At 43.5% G+C, this 23,543-nt stretch overlaps 1 protein-coding gene across 1 annotated transcript in view; it reads left to right on the forward strand.

Annotated features, from left to right (window-relative positions):
• PDXK (pyridoxal kinase) overlaps positions 1-20,816 on the forward strand; it is a gene marked incomplete at both ends in the record, with an annotated part of 41,410 nt that extends 20,594 nt beyond the window's left edge. Inside the window, 9 exons of the mRNA XM_084263539.1 lie at positions 5,279-5,383; positions 8,317-8,400; positions 11,320-11,366; positions 14,062-14,147; positions 14,928-14,973; positions 17,725-17,836; positions 19,182-19,318; positions 19,880-19,946; positions 20,704-20,816. Coding sequence (XP_084119665.1) covers positions 5,279-5,383; positions 8,317-8,400; positions 11,320-11,366; positions 14,062-14,147; positions 14,928-14,973; positions 17,725-17,836; positions 19,182-19,318; positions 19,880-19,946; positions 20,704-20,816 — 797 coding nt within the window. The remainder of the gene's footprint in view (positions 1-5,278; positions 5,384-8,316; positions 8,401-11,319; positions 11,367-14,061; positions 14,148-14,927; positions 14,974-17,724; positions 17,837-19,181; positions 19,319-19,879; positions 19,947-20,703) is intronic.
• Positions 20,817-23,543: the final 2,727 nt, after the last annotated feature.

Consider the following 23,543-nt stretch of genomic DNA (forward strand, 5'->3'; position numbering starts at 1 on the left):
CCCTGTCTTTAAACCAGGTCTTGTTGGCAAAAGATAAAATGGAGAGAGAATTTATGACTAATGGGCTTTCTTTGGTGAATCATTATTGCCCCCCCCTCCCATTTTTAAATTAGTAAGATATTACTGGCCTATTTCTGCTTACTCCTGCTCAGAAAATTCAGCTTTTTAAGTGTTTGATAATGCTGTAATTCAGAACGTGTGCTTTACATCAGTCCCCCTAGGAGAGCGGTTTGTCACGTTGCTTGGTGAGGAACTTTTATGATTGGAGTGACTCAGCCTTGAATGGCGTCATGCTTCATGTACAAATAAAAGAAGCTGCCATGCAACATCTAAAGATTCTGTGGTTTTATTCTATTTTACTGTATACACACACATTGTCTGATGTGCAAAAAAAAAAAACCCAAACCCTAATTTTTAAAAAAATTGTATTTTTTTTGGGGTGCATTTTTAATTCTTAAGTGACTTGCTTTTTATTTTTTCTCTGTTTGGTAGGTTAATGGCAAGCATATAATGTGCTTACTGTACCATCCAAATCCTACCTTTGAAACTCCTCCAGAACAAATACCCCATTTTGCTGCGGGTTTTTTTCCCTCTTTTTAAGCAAAGCACTTTTGACTTCCACTTAGTGGGTGTGTAGTGGGTGGTTGGGTTGGCTGGTAGGTCTAACAGATGAGAAATAATAATTACATCTCATTGATCACAGAATCATAGGGGTTGGAAGGGACCTTGAGAGATCATCGGGTCCAACCCCCCTGCCAAAGCAGCTCCCCAGCTCATATTGCACAAACAGGCATCCAGTCCAGTCTTGAGTATCTCCAGAGAAGGAGACTCCACCACCTCCCTGGGCAGCCTATTCCAGGGCTCTGTCACCCTCACTGGGAAAGAGTCTTCCCAGCCCTCTGCCCACATGCAGTCAGCCATTCACACCTCTGCAGCACAGGACAGAGAGAAGATCTCCACTGGTGCCTGACACGGGTACTATTTTACTCCCACACCCACCAGCTGTAAAAAGTCCTATGCAGAATTTGGTACTGTATTTCTGGCTTTGTTGAAGGCCTCCTGGTAGCTGAAGATTAAGTCATGGGTTTGCACCAGGATGTCTGCTGGAGTTGCGTGGGAATTTAGTGGCACAGTTGAGGCTGGGTTACCTGCCCCTCATGTGCCTTAAATGCTGGGTCACTCTTCCTTTATCCCAAGTAAAATACTTGGTTACTGAAGCTGCTTGGAACAGTTGTGCAGGAAGCACCACAGGGGGAACTCGGAACAGAATGTTCTGGGTTGGGAAACAAAGAAGTCTTACGTGCCTTGCTGTGCTTACATGGCAACTGGGGGGTTTGTTGGGGTTTTTTGTTTGGTTTGTAGTTTGTTTTTTTTCTTCTGGTATGCCTGGGATTTTTTGACTTTTCTTTTTTCCCTTGTTTTTGGAAGCAGTTAAGTGTCTTATAAATACATTCCAAAGGAGTAAAAAATGTACCAGTGGAGGAAGGCCAGAACGTATGTAAAGTCACGCTGGTTGCAGTACTAGCTGCTTTTCTTAGCTGTGGTTTTGTTTTGGTTTTTTTTTCTTTCTTTTCTTTTTCATACAGATGAAACGAGACATTTCCTTGGAGATTAATGAATACGTTTGTCGTTTAGAGGGATAAGTGACAAGAGTCACCGTATCGTAGCTGTTTTTCATTCCCTTATCTGCTTAAAAGCAACAATACAACATTTCATTGCAATAAAAGGCCATAACACAGATATACAGAAGGACTATAAAGATGTTTAAATGTTTATGTTCGTCTGTGCATTTAAAATTATTACTGATCTGGGAGATTAATGCAGTCAATCTGAGTCAAGTGCAGTTTTGGAGAGTTGTACCGTGATTTGCAGTGTTCTCTCTGCTCTCTGAGTCCAATGCTGAAGGGGACTATTTGGTGGCTTTGTGACCAAAACAAGGAAGCCTAAGAGTTCTGCCTCTGTGGAAGATACAGGCCAAGATCTTTTCTTGGATATTAAGACAAGAGAGCAGTAACTTGATCCAGCTGCTACGCTCAACCAGCTCTGTCGGCTCCACATGGGGTGCAGTTGTACAAACTTGAAACTCACTCTTTGGTTTTCTTTGGCTGTGGCTCTTGCATTACTGTGTGCAGATGGGCAGGTACTGTGAGACTCTGAACTTCTGTACTGAGTGCCACAGTGGAAATACTACTGCAGGGTATGAGTGGGGGGAAGTGGTCAGTTAACAGGGGATTTTGAAGTTTTCTCTTGCTCTTTGTCAGATATTTGTATCTAGTGGTATAGGCACAGGGATAACATTTCTAGGAAGCTGACTTACTTTTAGATCTTGCAGGGCAACTCTGGAGCTTCAAACATCCTCATTGCTGACTGAGTTCTCATGCCTAGCCAAGGCAGACAGCGATTCCCTATTATCATCCTTATCAACCACTCATGTTTTTCCTGAAAGCCAACTTGACCTCGTGTGTTTAAGCTCACTGCTGGCATTCCCTGCTAACTAACTTTGGCTTTGGGGCTATTGCAGTGGGGTTTTTGACCATACAGTATCTGTTTGGATTTTTGCTGGATCTTATCCCTGTGCCTTTCCCCTTTCAAAACAGTCCCTCTTCCACAGAGTATCTATCCTTCAGTTAGGGAAACCCTTTTTGGAGATGAGTAACCGACGACTTCTTCCATCCCCTTACAGAAGCTGCTTTTTGGTTGTGTGTTCCACTAAGAGAGTAGGATAAATGCAGGGTTGTGGGATTGCCCTTTGTTCATCATGTTATGTGAAGTCACCCTGGAGAAAGGGGTTAGGGTGGTTTCCATCTGACTGCCTGTTCTGATTTTGTTTGTTTCTTTTGAACATGATTCAGCTCCTAGTAAAGTCCCGTTTCTCTGCAGATCCAGTGAAGGCATTGCCCTTTCTCTTCTGTCTGAATATCTGGGGCTTCCCACAGAGCTTCCATAAAGCTTTTTCTTTTTCCTTTTTTTTTCCCTTCCAGCTATTGTGTGATTAGACTTCAGGTTGTATTACATGTGTCACCAGGAGGTGAAAAAGATTCTCTGGACACCCTTGGAAGTCATTCCTACACAGTTTGGACAATGTCCCTCCTGCACCATGTGGGTAACTTAGCAAATCCTGTACTCAGCTCTGGTGAGGCTGCACCTTGAGACCTGTGTTCAAGTTTGGGCCCCTCACTACAAGACAGACATTGAGGCCCTGGAGCGTGTCCAGAGAAGAGCAACCAGGCTGGGGAAGGGTCTGTACCACATGTCTGATGAGGAGCGGCTGAGGGAACTGGGACTGTTTAGTCTGGAGAAGAGGAGGCTCAGGGGAGACCTTATTGCTCTCTACAGCTACCTGAAAGGTGGTTGTGGTAAGCTGGGGGTCAGCCTCTTCTCACAGATAACTAGTGATAGGACAAGAGGGAATGACTGCAAGTTGCCCCAGGGGAGGTTCAGGTTAGAAATTAGGAGAAACTTCTCAGAAAGAGTGGTTGGGCATTGGAACGGGTTGCCCAGGGAGGTGGTGGAGTCACCGTCTCAGGGTTTTCTAGGAAAGGTTGGCTGAGGTACTTGGGGACACGGTTTAATAAGTAATATGGGTGATAGGGAGATGGATGATCACCTCCCTGGTCCTGCTGGCTACGCTGTTCCTCATACAAGCCAGGATGCCCTGGCCACCTGGGCACACTGCTGGCTCATGTTCAGGTGGGTGTCAACCAACACCCCCAGGTTCTTCTCCTCTGTGCAGCTTTCCAGCCACCAACTGTGGTGGAGTCTGATGTGTCCCTGTATGGCTTGGCTTTGCAGTGCTGGTAGAATTAGAGATGTGAGGAAGAGGAAAGGGCAGAATACTTCTCTCTGAAGCTGCAGATGTGACAGAACAAACATCTGCATGTGTGTTAAGTAAGCCAAATACTGGAGTTAGTTGGAGCCTTGTATACTCGGGACTAGACGTGTGCCTAGGTGATTAGCATTGCTGTTTTGAGTATCTCTGTGTCCTGCAGTGGAACTACAGCCCTAACACAGGGGGATCCCTCACTTCATCCATCTCTTCACAGAGACTTTTTAAAAAGCATTTGCCAGGGAGAGAACTGTAGTGGCTGATGTGAGTCAGTCTCCCAGCCAGCTGGCGGCGAGTCGTGTTTTAGAGGCTGGGCTTTGGTTTGGTGAGCTGAGGAGAACGAAATGATCCATCTGCTCACTCTACTGTGAGTGTATTCGCATTCATAAGAAGGAAAACTGAAAAATGTGCTTCTCCCAGGCTCTAGGCACCTTTTGCTGGTTACTCTAATTTAAACAGAATTCAGTGTGTTAATCAAAGCCAACAGTTTTTATCACAGAATTGTCTAACCCCAGGAGCAGAAGTTAAAGAAAATAAGACCGTTGTCTTCACACGGGGATCGTATGGAAGAAGATACTTAATTTAACATTTCACTTTTTATAGTTCCAGTTAATAAAAAGATAAGCCTTTTAACAAACTGAATTTGTGGTGGTTGGAAGAGTGAAATTGTGGAGCTTCATCTAATATCCTGGAGGAAGGCCCATTCATATACATGGGAGTGATGGCTTCCATTTAGATGGGCAGGTTTTGGTGACAAGATGCATTTATATTTTTAAACAAATAGAGTCTGTTGAGGGAGAATACACCCCACCCCATCACATGAAGTTGGCTGCCAGGGAGCCTGATCCATTGTTTGCTGAAATCAGTTCAGGTTCTCCCAGGTAACTTCGCTGTCCATCTCCTTTTCAGCTGAGAATATTGGCTTGGAATTCTTAGAGATCATTTAAGGATAACAGCATATGGGAATTATTTGTCTGTTTGTAGTGCCTTTCTGATACTCATTTGCCTCCTCCAGCATCCTCTGCTATTTTTGGAAGGAAATCTGTCAGATGACATCGTATGTTTAAGCAGCATCCACGATGAAGTTCTGCTGTGGTCACTATTCGTTATGTGCAGGTCCTAGTGAATGCTGTACTCAGTGGGTGCAGCAGTGCCACATGCCTGTGTCCAGACAGATTCACAAACCTGCTTAAACTTGTCATCTAATACTTATCAACTGTCAACCTTTTTTTTTTAAAAAAAAAAATAATATAAAACCCCAAAAATAGATTATACTGACACCCTCTCCACATTAACTCTTCTGCTGACAGCACTTCTCATTCAGCAGCAGTGTTTTATGGAAGAGGGGCTGGAAATGTGTTCTGGTGCTCATATCTGATACAATCACTTCAAGTGTATACTCCTATGTAGAAGATCTAGCTCTTGAAAAATTATCTGGCCTTTACTTTGCAGGTTATGCCCACTGGAAGGGTCAGGTGTTAAATTCAGATGAACTTCATGAACTGTATGAAGGACTTAAGCTGAATAAGGTCAACCAGTATGATTATGTACTCACAGGTAAGAAGAGCTTCTTCCTTTGTCTCCCCCTGAGCTGTAAACAAAAGTAAAGAAATGGAAACCATATCCCTCCTTATTCCAAATCAAGCAGTTATGTTTTCCCTCCTTTACACCTCCTGCAATTTCATCTGTATATTACAGTGTGAACTGCTCATCCCCCTCAGTTTGAAATAGCCAGGGTTCTTCACCCTGAAGCTTGTAATTGGGTGGGTAAATTGATCCCCTTGTACAGTTTACAAACCATGCTGGTTTGTATGGGCAGGCTTAATTAATGTTTTGGGAGTGTCCCAACTGAAAACAGGCTGAGGAATGTCAGAGTATTATTTTAAAATTCATTATGAAGACAGGAGTTTAACCCTTTCTCCTGAAGTTGCAGTACTGGAACTCTGTGATACTGTAGCATGGTTTTGATACACAGTTGTCTGTCCTTGGTTTTTCTGATCTTTAAGGGGTAGCGCTTTGTTTGCAGGGCAGAGTGTAAGTGGGGCTGGATTTTGATTTTTGACTCTGTCCTGTCTCTTGATTTTTTGTTAATTTATTTTTTGTTTTGTTTTGTTTTGTTTTGTTTGCTCTTGGTACTGTGTAGGTCCCCTGGATACCATTCTGTGGGACATGATGACTGTGTGGTGTTTCCTTTGCTTGCCACTAGGTGCAAAGCATTTGTAAAGGCAGGCAGAGAACTTTCTGTAGAATCCTTTCTGGAAAGGAGAGATTCTATGTGCATTTTTTATTAGAAACTGCTTCTCCTCCAGTTCCTGCTTCTCAGATGGAGATTGCTGATGGGGTTTCACCTGAGTAAGAGCTATGCATCTGGTTTCAATTACAGTATCATTTTTTTATGTCAGCGAACAGTCACTTTTTAAAGGTAAATAGAAATATATTGCCAGATTTGAATGATTTCATGGCTTCACAGGTAGGGAAGAGCTTTATATACAGGGAAAGCTGGAGACTTTAAGTGTATGGATTATAACCCTAAAGCAGTTATTCTGGCTTGAAGGGTGTATCATGTTTGAAGGGTTATTGTCTGTTGTTTTTTATCTCCAAAGTAAAGGAGACTAAATAGAAAATAGAGTGAACTAAGGTTAGGAAATTAATTTCAGCATAATTGGCTTTCTGATTAAGAAATAGGCAAACACCCTTTCTTTGAAAGAACTCACACAGAGGACGTTCCCAGTAAAAACATAAGTCTTTTGTAGGAGTTTTCAGGAGATGTTAGTATGCAAAACTTGTAAGAATGTTTGAGCACACTTTTGGCTGAAATGTTCCTTTTTTTATTTTACTTTGAACTCTTGGAAGAGATCCCAACTCCTTTCTTATCATTGTCTTGTACTGGCAAGCGGATGGAAGAGATTAAAAACGGTATTAGGAAAAACAGAGGTCTCCAGCAAAAAAAAAAAATGGAAGAAAAAGAAAATATTTATTAATATGCCTTTCAAAATAGGAGTTGTGGGTAGAGGGATCAGTGTGTTCATGTTTGTTTAAAAATCTTGGTCAGTGTAGCTGTTTTCAGTATGGATGAAAAGCAGGCATGGGTAGAAATGGTACTAATTTCTTAAGATCTAATAACACTCTCAGTGGTTTAGTGCTCAGTTGTGCTGTGACTGAACTTAAAATTCAGGGTTTTTTTCATTCAGGGCCAACAGACAGATTTTTCTTTTCAAACAGGAACAGCCTTTCACTACAGTGTGCAACTGTACTTTGTACCTCCAACAACCTGATTTATCCAAGCACTGAAAACAAATTAGTTTGTCAGTAGGTGAGATTTGACTGTAATTATATGTCTGGCGACTGTAAATATCTTGGCTGAAATGGAAATGGTAGTCTTATACAAAATAACACTTCATTAACATTTATGACTGTTACTTACTTGTAGATCTTCATATATTTGTTTCTTTTACAGTATAATGCTCAAGGTAAGTGAGAAACGAGTTCAGTGTAATTTTTTTGGAAACACCTCTGTCTAATATTAATTATCCTCTCTGTGGGTTTTTTTTTTTTCCAACCAGTCTACCATCACAGTTCATTTTAAATAAAATATTTGCTTGGCTTTTTTGACTGATTATCAGCATTTCTTAGAGATAAGACAAGGTATTTCGGCCAAAAATCTTGGAAGCTTTTTCCATTTCTCTGCAACATGTAAGAATTGATAGATTTTTTTTGTTTTGAGTTACCAAAAAAGTCTCAAAAATGTATTTGAAGAAGCTACCTTGTAAAAGTAATACTAATTGAACTAAAGTAAATGAAAATAAAATTATTGTAGCAAGTGAATACAGAGGAAAAATGTCAATAAATAAACACCTATAAAATGAAGAAATTAATGATTAAAAAAGAATATTGTGATACTAGCATTGTGTTCAGGCCCTTGAGATATCATAAAAATTATTTCCAGCTCATTTCACTGCTAAGCTTAAAAGTAGCAATTGTATTGGTATATTGACCATTGCAGTAAAATATTCAAGTTTAATTTTCCTCTGCATTGACGTGTTAGACTGGATCAGCACCAACTAATAGGAAAACGCCTGCTCCAAATCAGTGTACAAGAAAAATACAGGGAATTACAAATATTTCTTAGTTGCTACACAATAAATGACATGAATTCAGACTGCTGTTTTGAAAAAAAAAAAAAGAATATTTTTTTTTCTTCCAGCCTGAAAGTTGATATGTATGTCCAAGCATTTTGAAGTTATATGAGCCCTTTGTATAAACATACTTAAGTGGATTTTTAAGGTTATAGTTGTACTTTTGCAAGCAGTGTCTGAATTTGTCTTCCACCTATTATCCTGACTGAACTAAACTGCCTTTGTTCTAAAAATTCATTGTTCCAAAGAAGGCAAGGTATGCAGCGTTCCTATCCAAAATTTAAAAAAAAAAATAGGGGGGGAAAAAGTGCTCATGAAAACAGACTTCAAAAGTGTCTTTTTTTTCCCCTGAAGGGTATACAAGAGATGCATCGTTTCTTGCAATGGTGGTGGACATTGTCCAGGAGTTGAAGCAACAGAATTCTAACCTAGTATATGGTAAGGATGTGTGTTACAGCCCTTTCCACCTCAGCATTGCCTGTACCCATCACTTCACGCCTTACAGTGAAAACCTTGCCCAGCATTTCGCAACCACCTTGTGCTCTGGTCTGGCTGGGGCCAGATGAGCCTCCAGGGGACTTTTGTTTTAGCGTTGAGGTAGTTGGGTTTTTTATTATCTCTTTGATATTACACCTTTCAGTCTGTTTCTTGCATTATGCCACCGAAGGGGGATGTGTCCTGAGGGACTGATTGTCTGTATGAGAGAAAGGCTTGTAAAACCCCAGCCGGCTGCTGCGGTTCGTGGTTCAGAGGCACAGGCTCTAAGTGCTGATAGCTGAAGCCTCCCCTTGATTCCCAAGTCAATCAAAAGCACAATACTGTCCCTCATGTTGCCTTGCCATGATTTCATGCTACATCCCGGAAGAAGTTTCTTACTGTGATGTAGAAGCTTCGTGTTTTAGTTTAAATTCCAAGGCTTTTTGAACTCTGGTCCCCTCTGCGACGATTTCTTAGGAGCACTCAGATCAACAGACTTCAGCAAGTGTTGTCATTAACTATAATGTTGGGTCAGGTTTCAACTTGTGAGAAAAGATTCTCCTCTTTCCCTCCTGACTCTCTGTGTCAGGACTTTCAAACGTAGCCAGCACAGGCAAAATGTTTGGAGTGCAAGGTGTAGTACTGCAGAGTGTGAAACCTGACTTCAAATTAACCCAGCACAGTTTGCTTTTAGAAACATGCAGCAGAGAGAATCTTTGTGAGCTGGGGTTTTGTTGCTTTTTAGCCTTTATTAAAACTGTTGGATTGTCAGGTTCTCTGGAGCCTTGTACCAGTAAGTAAAAGCTAAAGCTGCAGTGTGAGCAGAAGGAAACATTTAGCTGCATAGGACAGGAACTAAGTGATCAGATGGTGATAACAAAGCTAGGCTTCAAACACCTTTTCATGGACAGATTACAACAGAAGGAAAAGACTTCAAAAATGAAAAACAAATTACCCTCTTTTTGCTCATAGGAACTGCCTCATATTTCTTTTTTATCTAGCTAAAATATCTTTTAATCCAACAAATAACGTTTCTTTATGAAGTACAAGACGAGGCTGTTTCCACCTTAACGTTGAAGCTGAGGGCACTTGGAATATGTTGTTAAAACTGCTGATGATCCAGAACCTGTGCCAAATGTGTGTTGGTATTGTTACACCAAGTATGAGCTTTTGTACTTGTTTCATTATAATACATGCATTTTATTTATGTGTACACACAGCATTTTGGTGTGTACATTTGGCATGTGTCTTTTTACGCTAAAGTAAAAATCACAGAATTACAGACTGGTTTGGGTTGAAGGGACCTCAAAGCCCGTCTAGGTCCAACCCTGCTGCCATGGGCAGGGACATCCTTGCTAGACCAGGTTGCCCAAAGCCCCATCCAACCTGGCCTTGAACAATTCCAGGGATGGGGCTTCTGCAACCTCTCTGGGCAGCCTGTGCCAGCGCCTCACCATGCTCATAGTAAAGAATTTCTTCTTAATATCTAAACCTTCCCTCTTTCAGCTGGAAGCCATTGCCCCTTGTCCTATTACTGCAGTCCCTGATGAACAGTCCCTCTGCCACTTTCTAGTAGGACCCCTTAACTATTGGTACACCACAATTAGATCACCCTGGAGCTTTCTCTTCTCCAGGCTGAACAAGCCCAAGTCTCGCAGCCAGTCTTTGTAGGAGAGGTGCTCCAGCCCTCTGATGATCTTCATGGCCTTCCTCTGGACTCACTCCAACAGCTCTACGTCTTTCCTGCACTGGGGATCCCAGAGCTGGATGCAGTACTCCAGGTGGGGTCTCACGAGAGCAGAGGGGCAGAATCCCCTCCCTTGACCTGCTGGTCACACTGTTCTTGACACATCCCAGGACACGGTTGGTCTGTAGCCGCGGTTGGCCTTCTGAGCTGCTAGCGCTCGCTGCCGGCTCATGTCAAGCTTGTCATCGATCAGCACCCCCAAGTCCTTCTCCTCAGGGCTGCTCTCAATCCATTCTCTGCCCAGCCTGTAGTTGTGCTTGGGACTGTGCTGACCCACTTGCAAGACCTTGCACTTGGCCTTGTTGAACTTCATGCGGTGCTCATGGGCCCATCTCTCCAGCCTGTCAAGGTCCCTCTGGATGGCATCCCGTCTCTCCAGTGTGTCCACCTACCCACATAGCTTGGTGTCATTGGGAAACTTGCTGAGGGTGCACTCGATCCCACTGTCCATGTCACCAACAAAGATACTGAATGGTGCTGGTTCCAGTACTGACCCCTGAGGAACACCACACATCAGACCTCCACGTGGACATTGAGCCATTGACTAGAACTCTTGGAGTGCAACCATCCAGCCAGTTCCTTATCCTCTGAGTGGTCCATCTGTCAAATCCATGTTTCTCCAATTTAGAGACAAGGATGTCATGCTAGGCAGCATCAAAAGCCTTGCACAAGTCCAGGAAGATGATACCCATCATCCTTCCCTTGTCCACCATCTCTGTTACTCCATCATAAATGGCCACCAGATGTGTCAGGAATGATTTGCCCTTAGTGAAGCCATGTTAGCTGTCTCAAATCATCTCCTTCATAGGGCTTCTCCCACATGCCTTTCCCACTATTCCAGAGTTTTGGGTTGTGAAGGGGAGGGCTCTCTGCTTTTTCCACTACAAAAGCCCCTTTACTACTAGCAGTCAGACCCTCTCATTCTCATCACCTTTAGATGTAACAACATGAAAGCAGGTAGGAGAGGGTGACTACAACCCTCTGCCAATTGTTGAAGGCACGTGGCCTGCTCTTTCAGAACTGGCTGCCATCACCTGCAGATTTCAGGTTGAGTGTGCTGCAGGAGCTTTTCCTTCCCGTCAGTGTCTCTATAACTGTACCCCATTTCTAAAGCCAGACTTATTCTCTTTCAGTATGCGATCCAGTGATGGGTGACAAATGGAATGGAGAAGGCTCTATGGTTAGTACTTATCTGTTTGGATTCTCTGCATTGTGAGTATTTGCTGTGTAAAGATGTATAAGGCCAATTAATTTTTAAACACCAAAACTAAGCTACTTTACCTAAGTGTGGCTTTGCATCCCAGCACTGAGTAAGTTTGTACTTCAATTTCCTGTATTTGAATGAGTTTAGTATCTGGGAAGAACGATGGCTGCGTAGCTCTGGGATTATTTCCAACCCTCTGCTGAGACAACAGGTGGAATACAGACCCTGTCTGTGGGAAAATGCGCCCCCTCCTTGTCTCACTGGAGTTCCCTCAGCTTCTGTCAGGAGCTCTGTTTTGGCTGGTAGCCTGGCTGGCATTGTCAGTGATCGTGTGAATTGACATACCGCTTGAACCTAAATGAAGATGACTTATTTTGTGTGAGATCCAACAGCTGTTAGGCATTGGGCTGTGATCAGTGACAGAAGGGTTCTGTGTGCCAATACCAGAATACATACTGACAAAGAAACGTTCCTTCTTGATCACAACTAGCAAATAATTATAGGAAAAATGCAATCTGGGAAGACATCAGCATTAATGATGTTTTATGTTTTATCCTGCCTTAGCTAGTCATGCACTATGAATTCCTCTTTGTCCTTGTACCTTTTCACAGTTTACCTGCTCATAAAACATCTCATGAAATAGCACTTAGCAATAAATTTGCCACTGCTTTTCTGTTCTGTTGCAATATTTACTGTCCTGGGCTTGTTCCAACAAGGCAGAGATCTAGCAGATGTAGACTCACCTTGCAGAGCTTTATCTCTTGGAACAAGTCATAACCACAGGCCTACCTATGTCTTTTGGGTGGAAGATAAGGTAAATAGAGTATTTAAAGTACAACCCACCAACTCATTCCTGTCATAAAATGTTACAGAAGATGCCTCAGTTTAGATGTGACTTAGTGCGGTGGTTTGACCCTGGCTGGAGGCCAGACACCCACCAAAGCCAGTCTGTCACTCCCCTTTTCAGCTGGACAGGGGAGAAAATATATATTGAGAGGCTCAGGAGTCGAAGCAAGGACAGGGAGAGATCATTCTGCAATCACCATCATGGGCACAACAGACCCAACACAGAATAAAGGAAAGAAACTCTAATTTATGACGCTGCACTGCACACCCAGTGACACCAGAGTTGGGTAATGAGAAGTGCAATCAGATCTTAAAGCACCTGCCCCCACCCCCCTTCTACCCTCACCTTGGTGCCTGCATAGTCTCTTACATCTTCTCACTCCCTTCTCTGGTGGCAAAAAGCAGCTGCTTGTGGGTTTTTTCTCCTAAATGTGATTCCCAGAGGTGCTGTGACGTCGCTGATGGGCTCGGTCTTGGTCAGCAACAGCTCTGGCCTTGGTGTTTGCTCTGTGGGGCCTGCAGAGAGCTTCTGGCTCCTCCTTGCAGAAGCCACCCCTGAAATCCCCCATCCCTATCAAAATCCCACCACACAGTACCACACCACCTAGCCTTGCATTTCTGTCTAAAGTCAAGAGTCCCTGCAAGATCATCACTTCACCATGGCTGCGTGAGTGAGCTTGATATCAGTGTGACTGGTAGTCTGGTAGCACCAAGTGATCAGCACTGTGGTGGGGCTGTACCTGTTGCTGATGCAATCAGATTGGGAGACACATGGACATGTGTACACATGCACCCTGCCCTGTATTGCTTCTCAGCATAGCAGAGAAAATAAAACATGGACAGAAGGAGTGCTGAGCCTGATTTAGCAAATGGGGTTCTGCCAAAGGGTATCAGCCACTACTAAACAATGTACAGCAGAACTTGGGATGATGAGATGCCCTTTGTACCCATCTAACCCAAACACTTAGCTGAGCTCTGGTGTGAGCCAAAACAGCTGATGCTTTTCAGCTTTGAGTCTGAAGAGCCTACAGGCTGGTGGGCTCTTGTTACATCTTGGTGTATGTCACCTGCTTAGGCAACCAGTCTCCCTTTGCTGATGGGCCATATTTAGTTAAGGAAGATGGGATATAGATGAACAGACAGGCAGAAAGGGGAGTATTGGCCCTCATTACTTAAAGAACTGATTCTCTAGCTTGTTAGAATTGGGTGCAACACAAGTAAAGTACTTTTAATGTCCTTATTGGAACTGCTTTATGGATTAAGTTGTACCAAACAAATTAGAAATCTGATTGCCATTCAGACATATTGATGTACAGCACACCTGCATTGGAAGGAGGAGTCAAAATAACACACAGCATGGATGTTACTTGTTCCTAAGCCCCGCAGTGCAGCACAGTTGCTGTGGGCACACACTGCCACAGCAAAGGGCCTCCGTACTGTTGCCACAACAACAAAGTCATTTCTTTTGGAGGTAAGGACATGAGAAACTAGTTCCCTGTGTTTTAACACTGTATTTCCTCGTGTTTCTGTGTCATCATGCTGAGAGAGAACCCAAAAGCTCTTCATCCAGGCACTGCTTCCTTTTAAGGCTGCCAGTTTGGGCCTGTCTGCTTAATGGGGCTTCCTGTCACCTCCAGTGAAGGAAGGGCTGTTAGTTGTACTGTCACCAGCTGGGGGATGCAATGTCACTGTAGTTATTGCTGCATAAGGGTACAGTGGGAGCTGTCGGGTTACTCAGTGACAGTGGGAATGGTAGTTGAGGGCAGGAGGGCCGCAGTCCCTCAGATCCTGCTGACAACGTTTGATACCATTTCTTCTCCCATAGTACGTGCCCAAGGATCTCCTCCCAGTCTACAGGGACAAAGTTGTACCTGTTGCTGATATAATCACTCCTAACCAGTTTGAAGCGGAGTAAGTACTCATTTCCTTTTATGGCCAAATAAACTTGGGGTTAAAAGCATGGGAGACTGATACCCATTCTTTTATTTGTCTCAATACAGTGTCATATCTGTGTATGCATTGGGTTTTGGGTTTTAGCTGCTGCTTTCAAGTGGTGCTTTTCAGCAAACCACCAACTCTTCTACATTGGAACCAATAAAAAAATCTGGGAGCTATGTGAGGAAAAGATTTCTCTCAGCTTTTCTGGTCTCTCATTTTCATGAGTACTACTTCTTGTCTCCAGAGGGCTGTATCTAGGGCAGGCTGAAAAAATACCTCCCCTTCCCTTCCCCATCGTTACCTGTCCAAGGAAAATTTTTATTATATGTCAGAATATGAAAACTGAAACAGTTGGACTCAAACTTCTAAAATTAGATTCAGAAATACCACTGTGGCAACATCTCATGGGAGTTAAGAATTTAAATGCCTCCTTCTCATCCTGTCTATACAGCTGTGACTCTGGTCAGGAGATGATCTGTTGTGATGCATCACAGCCTGTCCCCCTGAAGGGGAGCGAGCAGGTACTTGGGGGATGGAGAGAAGATGCTTCTGAGGGAATTTTACGATACAGGGAGCTTTGCAGGAGCCAGGTTAGGACCGGTGTGAGTTTGCCCCAGCAGCACTGTGTATCTGTGCACATAACTTAAGACAGCGGCCTGGTGCAGCTACAAACTGTTCAGGCCTGTATGGTGCAATCCCAGCTTTCTTCTTCCTTGAAAGGAAATCTTTCTGAGGTTTCTGTTTTGTTGTCAGGTTGCTCACGGGCAGGAAGATTCACACAGAGGAAGAAGCTTTAGAGGTAAGTAGGCAAGGGGTGGGGTGCGTAAGATCTCTTTCTGTATCCCTGCAGTGCTGCACTTTGCCATATGTCTTTAACCTTGAAGCCACTTCGGCCTCTATCATAGAATCATAGAATGGTCTGGGTTGGAAGGGACCCTAAGGATCATAGAGCTCCAACCCCCCTGCCACAGGCAGGGACACCAACCTCCAGGCCTGGATCTACACAAGGCTGCCCAGGGCCCATCCAACCTGGCCTTGAACACCTCCAGGGATGGGGAATCCACCACCTCTCTGGGCAGCCTGTGCCAGCACCTCACCACTCTCTCTGTAAAAAACTTCCCCCTAATATCTAATCTAAACCTTCCCTCCTTTAGCTTTTATCCTTTTATCCTTTCTCTCCAGTAGTCATTAAATCTGGTGCAAAACACTGCCTGTTCTAGCATTAGACTTGGAAAGAAACTTCCTGTAAGAACCCCAGAAAAAGGCATCAGAGCTGTAAGGAGCAGCAGCTCCCTGTGAGCTGCTTCCCTGCGGCGTGAGGAGGGCAGCGGCGGCAGCAGCAGCAGCAGCACACCGGCCAGTAAGCACAGGCTGCCAGCGCTGTGCATGGGGTGAGAGCCCCGGGTGACCCTGGGCACCAGAAACCTGCGTGAGTCGCTCCCTCTGCTGTCGGCACGGCACTCGTGCAGCGGCAGTGCTGCGTGCTGGGGCAGCCGCCGCTCATCTCTGCACCCACGGACGGCTTGCTTGCAAACCCGTAGGTAGATGGAATGTGCCCTCAGTCTCCTCACGGCAGTGTGTTTGCTGGGGCTCTTAAATTTACTTCCTTAAATTGACTGAGAGAGGAGGAAACCTGGGTTGCAGAAGGGCAGGTTGCACAGATGAGAAACCAGGTGGGGAGTGATGGGCTGCAGGTACTCACCGGGTTGAAGACAGACAAATCTACAGCATTGATGGCATCTGTGATGGCCATACGGAGATGGTAGACGTTCCATGAACATGCTGCATTGAGGTGTAAGGATTTACCCTTTTACAGAAACTGAAGAAAATAAAAAGCTGCAGGGCTTGGTGGTGAAGGACAGAACAGGAATATGGCTTTCCTAATGCACTGATGTTATTTCTTCCAGTTTGGTTTGAACTTGAACACAAAATCCCTAAGCCAACTGCAGCTGCAGTGGCACCCTGGAGAGCAGCTGGGCTTTGTCAGCTCAAATGTGGGGGGTTTTTTGCTTGGTTTTTTTCTTCCAGCAACATCGTGGTTTGGTGACCTTCATGGTAGGAAGCAGCTTCTAAGATTTCAACTCTCTTAGTTTCTACCCCCTGTCATCTCCCCAGTTTTACATTACCCCACTGTGCTAGATGAGGATGATGAACTGTACTTCATGCCACTACCTGCTGACTACACTTAGTTCTTTTGTTGTCACTCTCACCAGTGAAACCACGATGCTTGTTAGCTGAGCAGCCCTTAGTGTTAGTTTTAGTTTTGCACATTTCAGCTGCAAACGCCAGTCACATGTACTAAACTATTTCACAAGTTAGTTTTCTGATAGTCTGTCTGATTCATGCCATAGCTGTTACTTGTGAGGGGCTTGAAAAAATCTCTTCTAAAGAGATGGAATTATACTTAGGAATGGAAGCATTTTAAAAATAGTTGCTTGCAGGATATTATGTTTTAATCTGCCGGTCTCCCCAGCTGCATGTTATATGTAGGTCTATCCTTTTGACTAATAATCCATGCTGGAATTTGTCCTCTTTGGAGGTGGTAGGAACTCTGGCATTGATTTCCATGGTGACATGCTTCCATTCGTTTCTTTAGCAAGACTGGTGATGACACTGTAGTCTTCTAACATAAAACTAAATGCAGTGTAAAGTTGATGTAGGAGGGGCCAAGTCCTGCAACTAGAAACACTGATGATCAGGTTCTTGGTGAAGTGTGACTGAGAAAATGAAACCGAGTTCAACGTCACTTCACAGGTTGGTTGAGTCAGCATATGCTGGTGGATTTACTGCTGCTTTAAAACTCAACTGAAGTCTGTGCAAAGAGGCCTGACAGTTGAAGAAACTTGGAGGCTTAGACAAGAAAGAAAAGCAATAGAGAATTTAAAAATAGCAGAAATAAATCCTTATCATTTAGCTGCTCATGAGTCATAGCCAGCCTGAGAGGATTTTTAGTTAAACTCTTCTGAGAGAATTAATATTTTATCTGTGTTTTATGCTAAACTCATTATTGAAATAATTCTTCTGTGAAATCAAAATCACTTCTGTAGCAACCAATTGTGATGTCAGATGTAGACTGTTAATGAGCTGAAGTGAGGAACACAGAGAGTGGAAATATACCTGTAAAGGTATGCAATTTACAGGTGTAATTTGGGTTTTGAAACAGAATGAGAAAAGAAGATTGACACACACACAGTGGTGCCTCTGATTCTTTTTTTTAACTCTTTAAGTTTGTGAACGTTAAAGTTAGTACCTAAAGAAGACTTCATTACCTGAAGTTACTGGCTTTCTTAGCAAGTGTGTCAAGATGCCAGTTCAGGTGCATGTGTCTGTATATTTGTTCTCATATTCTTTTGGTAATATGTTTGAAAACATGACGCCAATTAATTTCCTTAATTAGGGTGAATTCTTTTGTATAGAAACTGTTTTTTCTCTTTACAAAAGATGCCAAAATAAGGCACTTATCAGAAATCCTCAGTACTATGAATGATGCAAGGTGTAATCGACATGCTGTTGAACAGTCACTGATCCCTGCCTTTTTGCACATGGAAAGGTAATGGATATGCTCCATGCCATGGGACCAGAGACTGTGGTGATCACAAGCTCAGATCTGCAGGCATCTCTAGGAAACAACTACCTAATTGCTCTGGGAAGCCACAGAAAAAGTAAGTTATGAACTGTGCTTTCTTTTAACCTATTCTGTGAATTCAGTTACATTTTTAGGAAGTGGTTTCATCAGACCCATCTGTAGTGCATGGAAAGAGCTTAGATCTCCAAATGAACTTCTCCTATGTTAATATCAGAGTGGTAAAATGGGTTTGCTCCACGCAGGAAGGTGAGCTGGGAGCTGAGCGTGGTCACAGCACAGGCAGAGTACTGCCCTCACCTGTGGGCACAGACCCACAGTATCTGAATATGGTGAGCTGGACAGGATTGGTGATGATAGGGAGGTGCCATTGATAGTCCACCCAGAGAAGGGTGAGATAAGCCAGGCCTGAGATTAATCTGGAAAATCCAGTCAGTAAGTCAGGACAGCAGAGCTGCACACCGGTACACCTACAGCATAGCTGAGGGAAAGATGTCTGCACCTGGGCTTGGGCTACCATGCCACTCCTGGGCAAGTGGGCAGAGGGCACAGGGGTGGAGGATGTCCTAGGGGAGTTTGATATGGGTTGCTAAAGCCCCTAGGAGTGACTAGTGGCCCTTACAAGTAGCAGTGGCATAAACCAGGAACTTTGAAGATTCTGAATGCTTTTATGAAAGGTTTCACTGTCCCGTTAGCAGATTGATTCTCCCCTCATAGGCTGTAAAATGTCCTCCTGCTGCTGCTTTATATCTCACTTTATACCATCACTGAGATTCAGTGGGTGTTTGGACTATCACAGGATGTTTTTACCTGAGAAGGGCACAGTTACATGGGATGGTATATGACCTCGTTTTCTTGTTCATCTAAGGGATCTAAATGTGGGCATCATGTTATGGACTGCTGAGAGACTGTAAAAGCCTTGATATTTAAATCAAATTCCACTAATCCATCAGTGGGTCTTAGCATTTGGTAAATGCTAGGTCTGGAATAAGTCTGGTCATTCCAATGGTTATTCCAATATAGCACGTGGATCAGATATTCTCTGCTGATGTCTAGAGCTGCTCTTGTGCCTCCATACAGCTCAGAGATACATTAGATGATTGTTTGGGATGCCCCATCTAGGATTCAGCAGTCTGATAACTATGTGGTTTCCTGAGCAAGCTGCTGATGCTGTCTAAATGAAAGCAGGTGGCTCTCAATCCTTGAGCTACCTGCTCCCTCTTGAGTGAAGTATGTACAGTATCTAAGTGGTAAATGCTGTCCCAGCTTGGCAAAGTTTTGAAAGGTTGCACCTCCTAAAAGGTACAAAGTTTACAAAGGGCTGTAGCATCTTTACGTTCTAAACAGCAAAGGAATTCAAATGATAGTAAAAGCCATTGTATTAATTGCTGGGTCTGTTACTTAACTCGCTATCTGTGTTGTAGCTAAAGCAGATGGTACCAAGATGACACAAAGAATTCGAGTGGAATCTCCTAAAGTGGATGCTGTCTTTGTCGGGACAGGAGACTTGTTTGCTGCTATGCTCTTGGCATGGACACACAAGCATCCAAACAACCTGAAGGTGCGGGGGAGGTTACCAGTCTCTGCAAGTTTAGACTGTTTCTTTTTTATTATTACTTTTAATCTATGTTGTTATTTAAGACTCTTTTCTGGTTTGGCTTTTTTCTTCCCTCACTTCAGAAGGAAAAAAAGCAGCATTTCCCTTTTGCCAAAACATTTGAGTGTGTATGGCCCTAGACAGTAATTTCAGTTACATGGATTTTGTACTTTGCCAAGTGAGATGTCGTTCTGTCTGTCTCTTTAGAGAGAGTGTGTGCATGTTCGTAATTACATTTTTCACTCTCACTTTGTATTAAGCACTGAAAATCACTCTTTAGATCTATTTCTCTGTTTCTTAAGCACATAGTGAGCTCGATAGTGGTGTGTGGTTTCCAACACCTGTTTTGGGGCAATTAAGAGAGTCTAAAAGGTTCTTTCCCCAAACTCTACACTGCATAGTTGCCATTGTGTTTGCATCTTGTCAGTCCTGTTTGCCTCTTCATATTACTATTTCAAACCCACTGCTGTTAATCTGGGCAGCAGAAGTGTTACTAAAACCTGACTGTATTGTGCTATAATGCAGGTGGCGTGTGAAAAGACTGTGTCAGCCATGCAGCATGTTCTGCAGAGGACCATTACCAGTGCAAAAGGTAATTCATTCAACCTTGGCCTCCTGTTCCACCTGGATTTGTGTCAGTGGAAACATTCAGCGAGCTTTCTGGGCTTCCTGGCTAAAGGCAGCCCTCAGTGCAGAAGCAGCCAGAGGAATTACAGAGAGATTGGTAGTTTGGGCAGCACATCTTCCTTACTGTGTTCTCCAAGCCTATTTTGACAGCACCCAACTGAAGATGTCACTGTTCAGCTTGCAGTGGGACTACAGTCATGCTGACTGTGCTTGACTGCTTTCCAAAACAGTGGCGGAAGAGCTTGAGGAAATGCTGAGTTTGCATTTCCTCAAGGCCTTCCATGCAAGAGAGCTTCTGCTTTGAGTGTAGCTCACTCACTTTCCCTTTGAGTGCACATGTTTAGTATTGAGAAGGGTTTATCAACTAATAATTAACTGTTTGCTGTGTTGGCCATGTGAAGAGCGACTACATTCTTTTTTTTAGCTCTTGTTTCCCCTTGGAGTTCCCACGTTATTTAATTCCGAGGAGATCCAGATGGGATCTGTGGGATCTCAGAGTATGTCTGTGTCACTTGTTAATAACAGCAGAGCTGTTTCTTTCCTGGAGAGACATGCAATCACAGTGCTGACCCTGATCTTCCACCCTGGAAGCCTTTAGCAGGGGGTAGTAAGGGAAACTGGGGATGGGAGGAGGCTGGAAAAAATAGCCGAGTAACAGAACAATGTGATTTGCTTCTTTTTATACTGCTGTCTTTAATGACATTCTGATGTCATCTTTTTAGCACAAGCTGGAGAAGGAAACAAACCAAACTCAGCCCAGCTGGAACTGAGAATGGTCCAAAGCAAAAAGGACATAGAAAACCCAGAGATCATAGTGAAAGCCACCGTGTTATAAAGGCTGTATGTCTCCAATAACGCACAATGTATCGATGTCCTCATTTCTTTCCTGTAAATTGTAATATTTGCCTTAGATCTGTGACAGAAACCTGACTTTCATGAAATAGTGCCCAGCATAGGCCGATATCCACTCTCAAACATATGTGCTGGCCTTGCTCAGTTTTAAAAGCGGAACAGTTAGCGTGCGTTGAAGCGTATTCCCAGGTATCAAAATGGCTGTCAAATTCACTTCGTCTGTGTGATGACCCAGGGCAAGAGAGTACAGTGTTCCTGCCTTGCCAAAGACTTTAGGTGTGAATTTGCTAATGGAATGCTTGACTGACTGGAAAATTTATTTCAAGATGGCATCTAGTGCCAATGGAGCTGGCTCCATGCTACCTTCCTCTGGAGGTACCTGGTTACCAGGCTCTGGTATTCAGGATCTCGGCTACTGTGAAACTAAGCAGGGTTGAAACTACGCACAAAGTTCAGGTTGTGTGTAGGAGTACTTTGAAGATATTTGGCATTTAAGTACTCTGAAGTGACCTTGAGGTGTCATTTGTGTTCCTGATAATGGCTCCTGTTTCTTGTCCGTGATGAGCTGCACAGTTTCAGTTTTTGCAGGCACTGGTTGCTTATTTCTGTTGTCTGTGGGTGTCCACATGATTCTTCTTCCAAAAGCTGCTCCAGAAATACCTTCATTAATAAGATGGTATCTGTATTCAGTAGCACTGATCAGAAGTTTATAGTTCTACCCCCGAGGCTGGGTCAGATTTCTTTGTTTAGTGTTTAACGAAGGACAAATGTTCTGTGAGGCCAGAAGAAAGCAGCTCTTACCCTGAAAGCTGGTGGCCCTAGTTTGTTCCTCAGGGGTGGATGTATTTAGAAATAACTAGGCAGGGCACTTGTGCTGACTACTGTAAAGCAGTATTGGCAGGCTTATCACTGAAGCAATGCGATAGAAGTAGTATTTTTAGTTTAGTAAGCTAGATATGTTGAGTAACGCTGTGAAACAAAGTCAGTTTGTGCATAATGTAAGTCTCTGCAGCCCGTGCTGGTTAGAGGGGATGGAGATGCATCATCAGTAATGCATCTTTATTTCACACCTCTGCTTCGCAAGGCTTCAAAATGGGATTCTTAATAATTTCTCCTGTACATCACAGCCACGCATTAAGCTTGTATATTAACTCTGCCCTGGCTTCAGATACTGACCTGCTTGTACTTCCCTGTCATTTCCGTACAGGACTGAGCTTCCTGCTGCTCCCAGACGGACTCTAGTGTGTTGTACAACCCAGGCTCAGTCGCTGAGCTTTATTTGCCTCAGAGAGCGGGGGGAGATGACAACTGCATCTCTGCTTGCAGTGACGAGACGCAAATCTGCGTGAGAGGAAAGGGCTGAGGTTTTCTTGTGTATATAACCTGAGTCTGTCAGGGAAGCTCACTCTTGGGTGTCTCCGAGGTACCTTTCCTGCACCTTCCTCACCGGGCTTGCCTAACTGATGGTGTCACTTGCATGGCTTGGCAGTCCCCAGAAGAGCTGGTTTGGGGATTGCTTTGGCGTCTGAAGTCTTCATATCCCACCACTGTTGTGGATTTTCTGCCATTGTAGAAGTTCATTGGTTTCACCTCCTGGAAAGGTGTTTTATCCTTTTGAGCAGAACCAATTTTTTTCATAGAGTAAGATTTCAGAACTAATCAATTCCTAAAATCCCTCATTTTCCGTTTCTCTGAAGCAAATTAAAGAAGTGAACAACATTTTGCAGTAAATATAAGAGGCAACATTCAGTCCTTCACTCTGAACAACTAATAAGAATTTTATTTCCTCTCATGCATTTGACATTAAAAATGAAAAAAAAAATCTTATGGATTCAGAATTTTAAGGGGAAAAAACCCCAGAAATGACCTGCAAAACGTGACTCTACTGACACAGTTTTTAGTAACCACTGCCATGAAATATCTTCCTAGCAATAATAACCTTTGTGATGTGAACAGTTGCTAAGACTAGCAGTCAGTAAGAGAGATGAGCTCGTGGCTGATATCCAATGTGTAAGAAGACGTGAGGTTGTGACAGGGTGTATAGATACCTGATAGGAAGTAGTGAGGAAGACAGAGCCAGGCTGTTCTCAGTGGTGCCCAACAAAGAGATAAGAGGCAATGGGCACAAATTGACATACAGGAAATTCCATTTAAAGATTTAAAAAGAAAAATAGTTCACATGAGGGTGATCAGACACTGGCACAGGTTGCCCAGAGGGGTTGTGGAGTTTCCATCCTTGGAGAACTTCAAAACCTGACTGGACGTGGCCTCAAGTGACCTGCTGTACTTGCCCTGCCTGCGCAGCGGGCTTGGACTACACAACGTCCAGAGGTCCCTTCCACCCTCAACCACTCCGTGCTGCTGCGTGAATCTGCAGCGCTGTATTTTTATATCAACACCATTTTTTTTCCCCCTTCCTGAGACATAAACTTCCAGATAGGCTAGCACACAGATCAGTGTTAAAAAAATTGACACATTTTCAGGTAAACTGCTTTTTTGTTTGGCAGTTGTGCCAGGAATGCAGTTGCCTTTTCTGAGTTGGCTGCTTTTAGCCAAGGCAACTAAATACTGTAGCTGGTGTTAAACACAAAAGGATTTTAACAGTTTCTTGCAATGGTTAGAGAAGTCTTGCATGCCGTCTTCCAAACATAACTATGAGTTTATTTATCTTTTAAAATTAGACTATTTCACATGGAAGTGTAAAATTCCT

Source organism: Gallinula chloropus, assembly GCF_964237585.1.
Source record: "Gallinula chloropus genome assembly, chromosome: 1".
Taxonomy (NCBI): Eukaryota; Metazoa; Chordata; class Aves; order Gruiformes; family Rallidae; genus Gallinula; species Gallinula chloropus.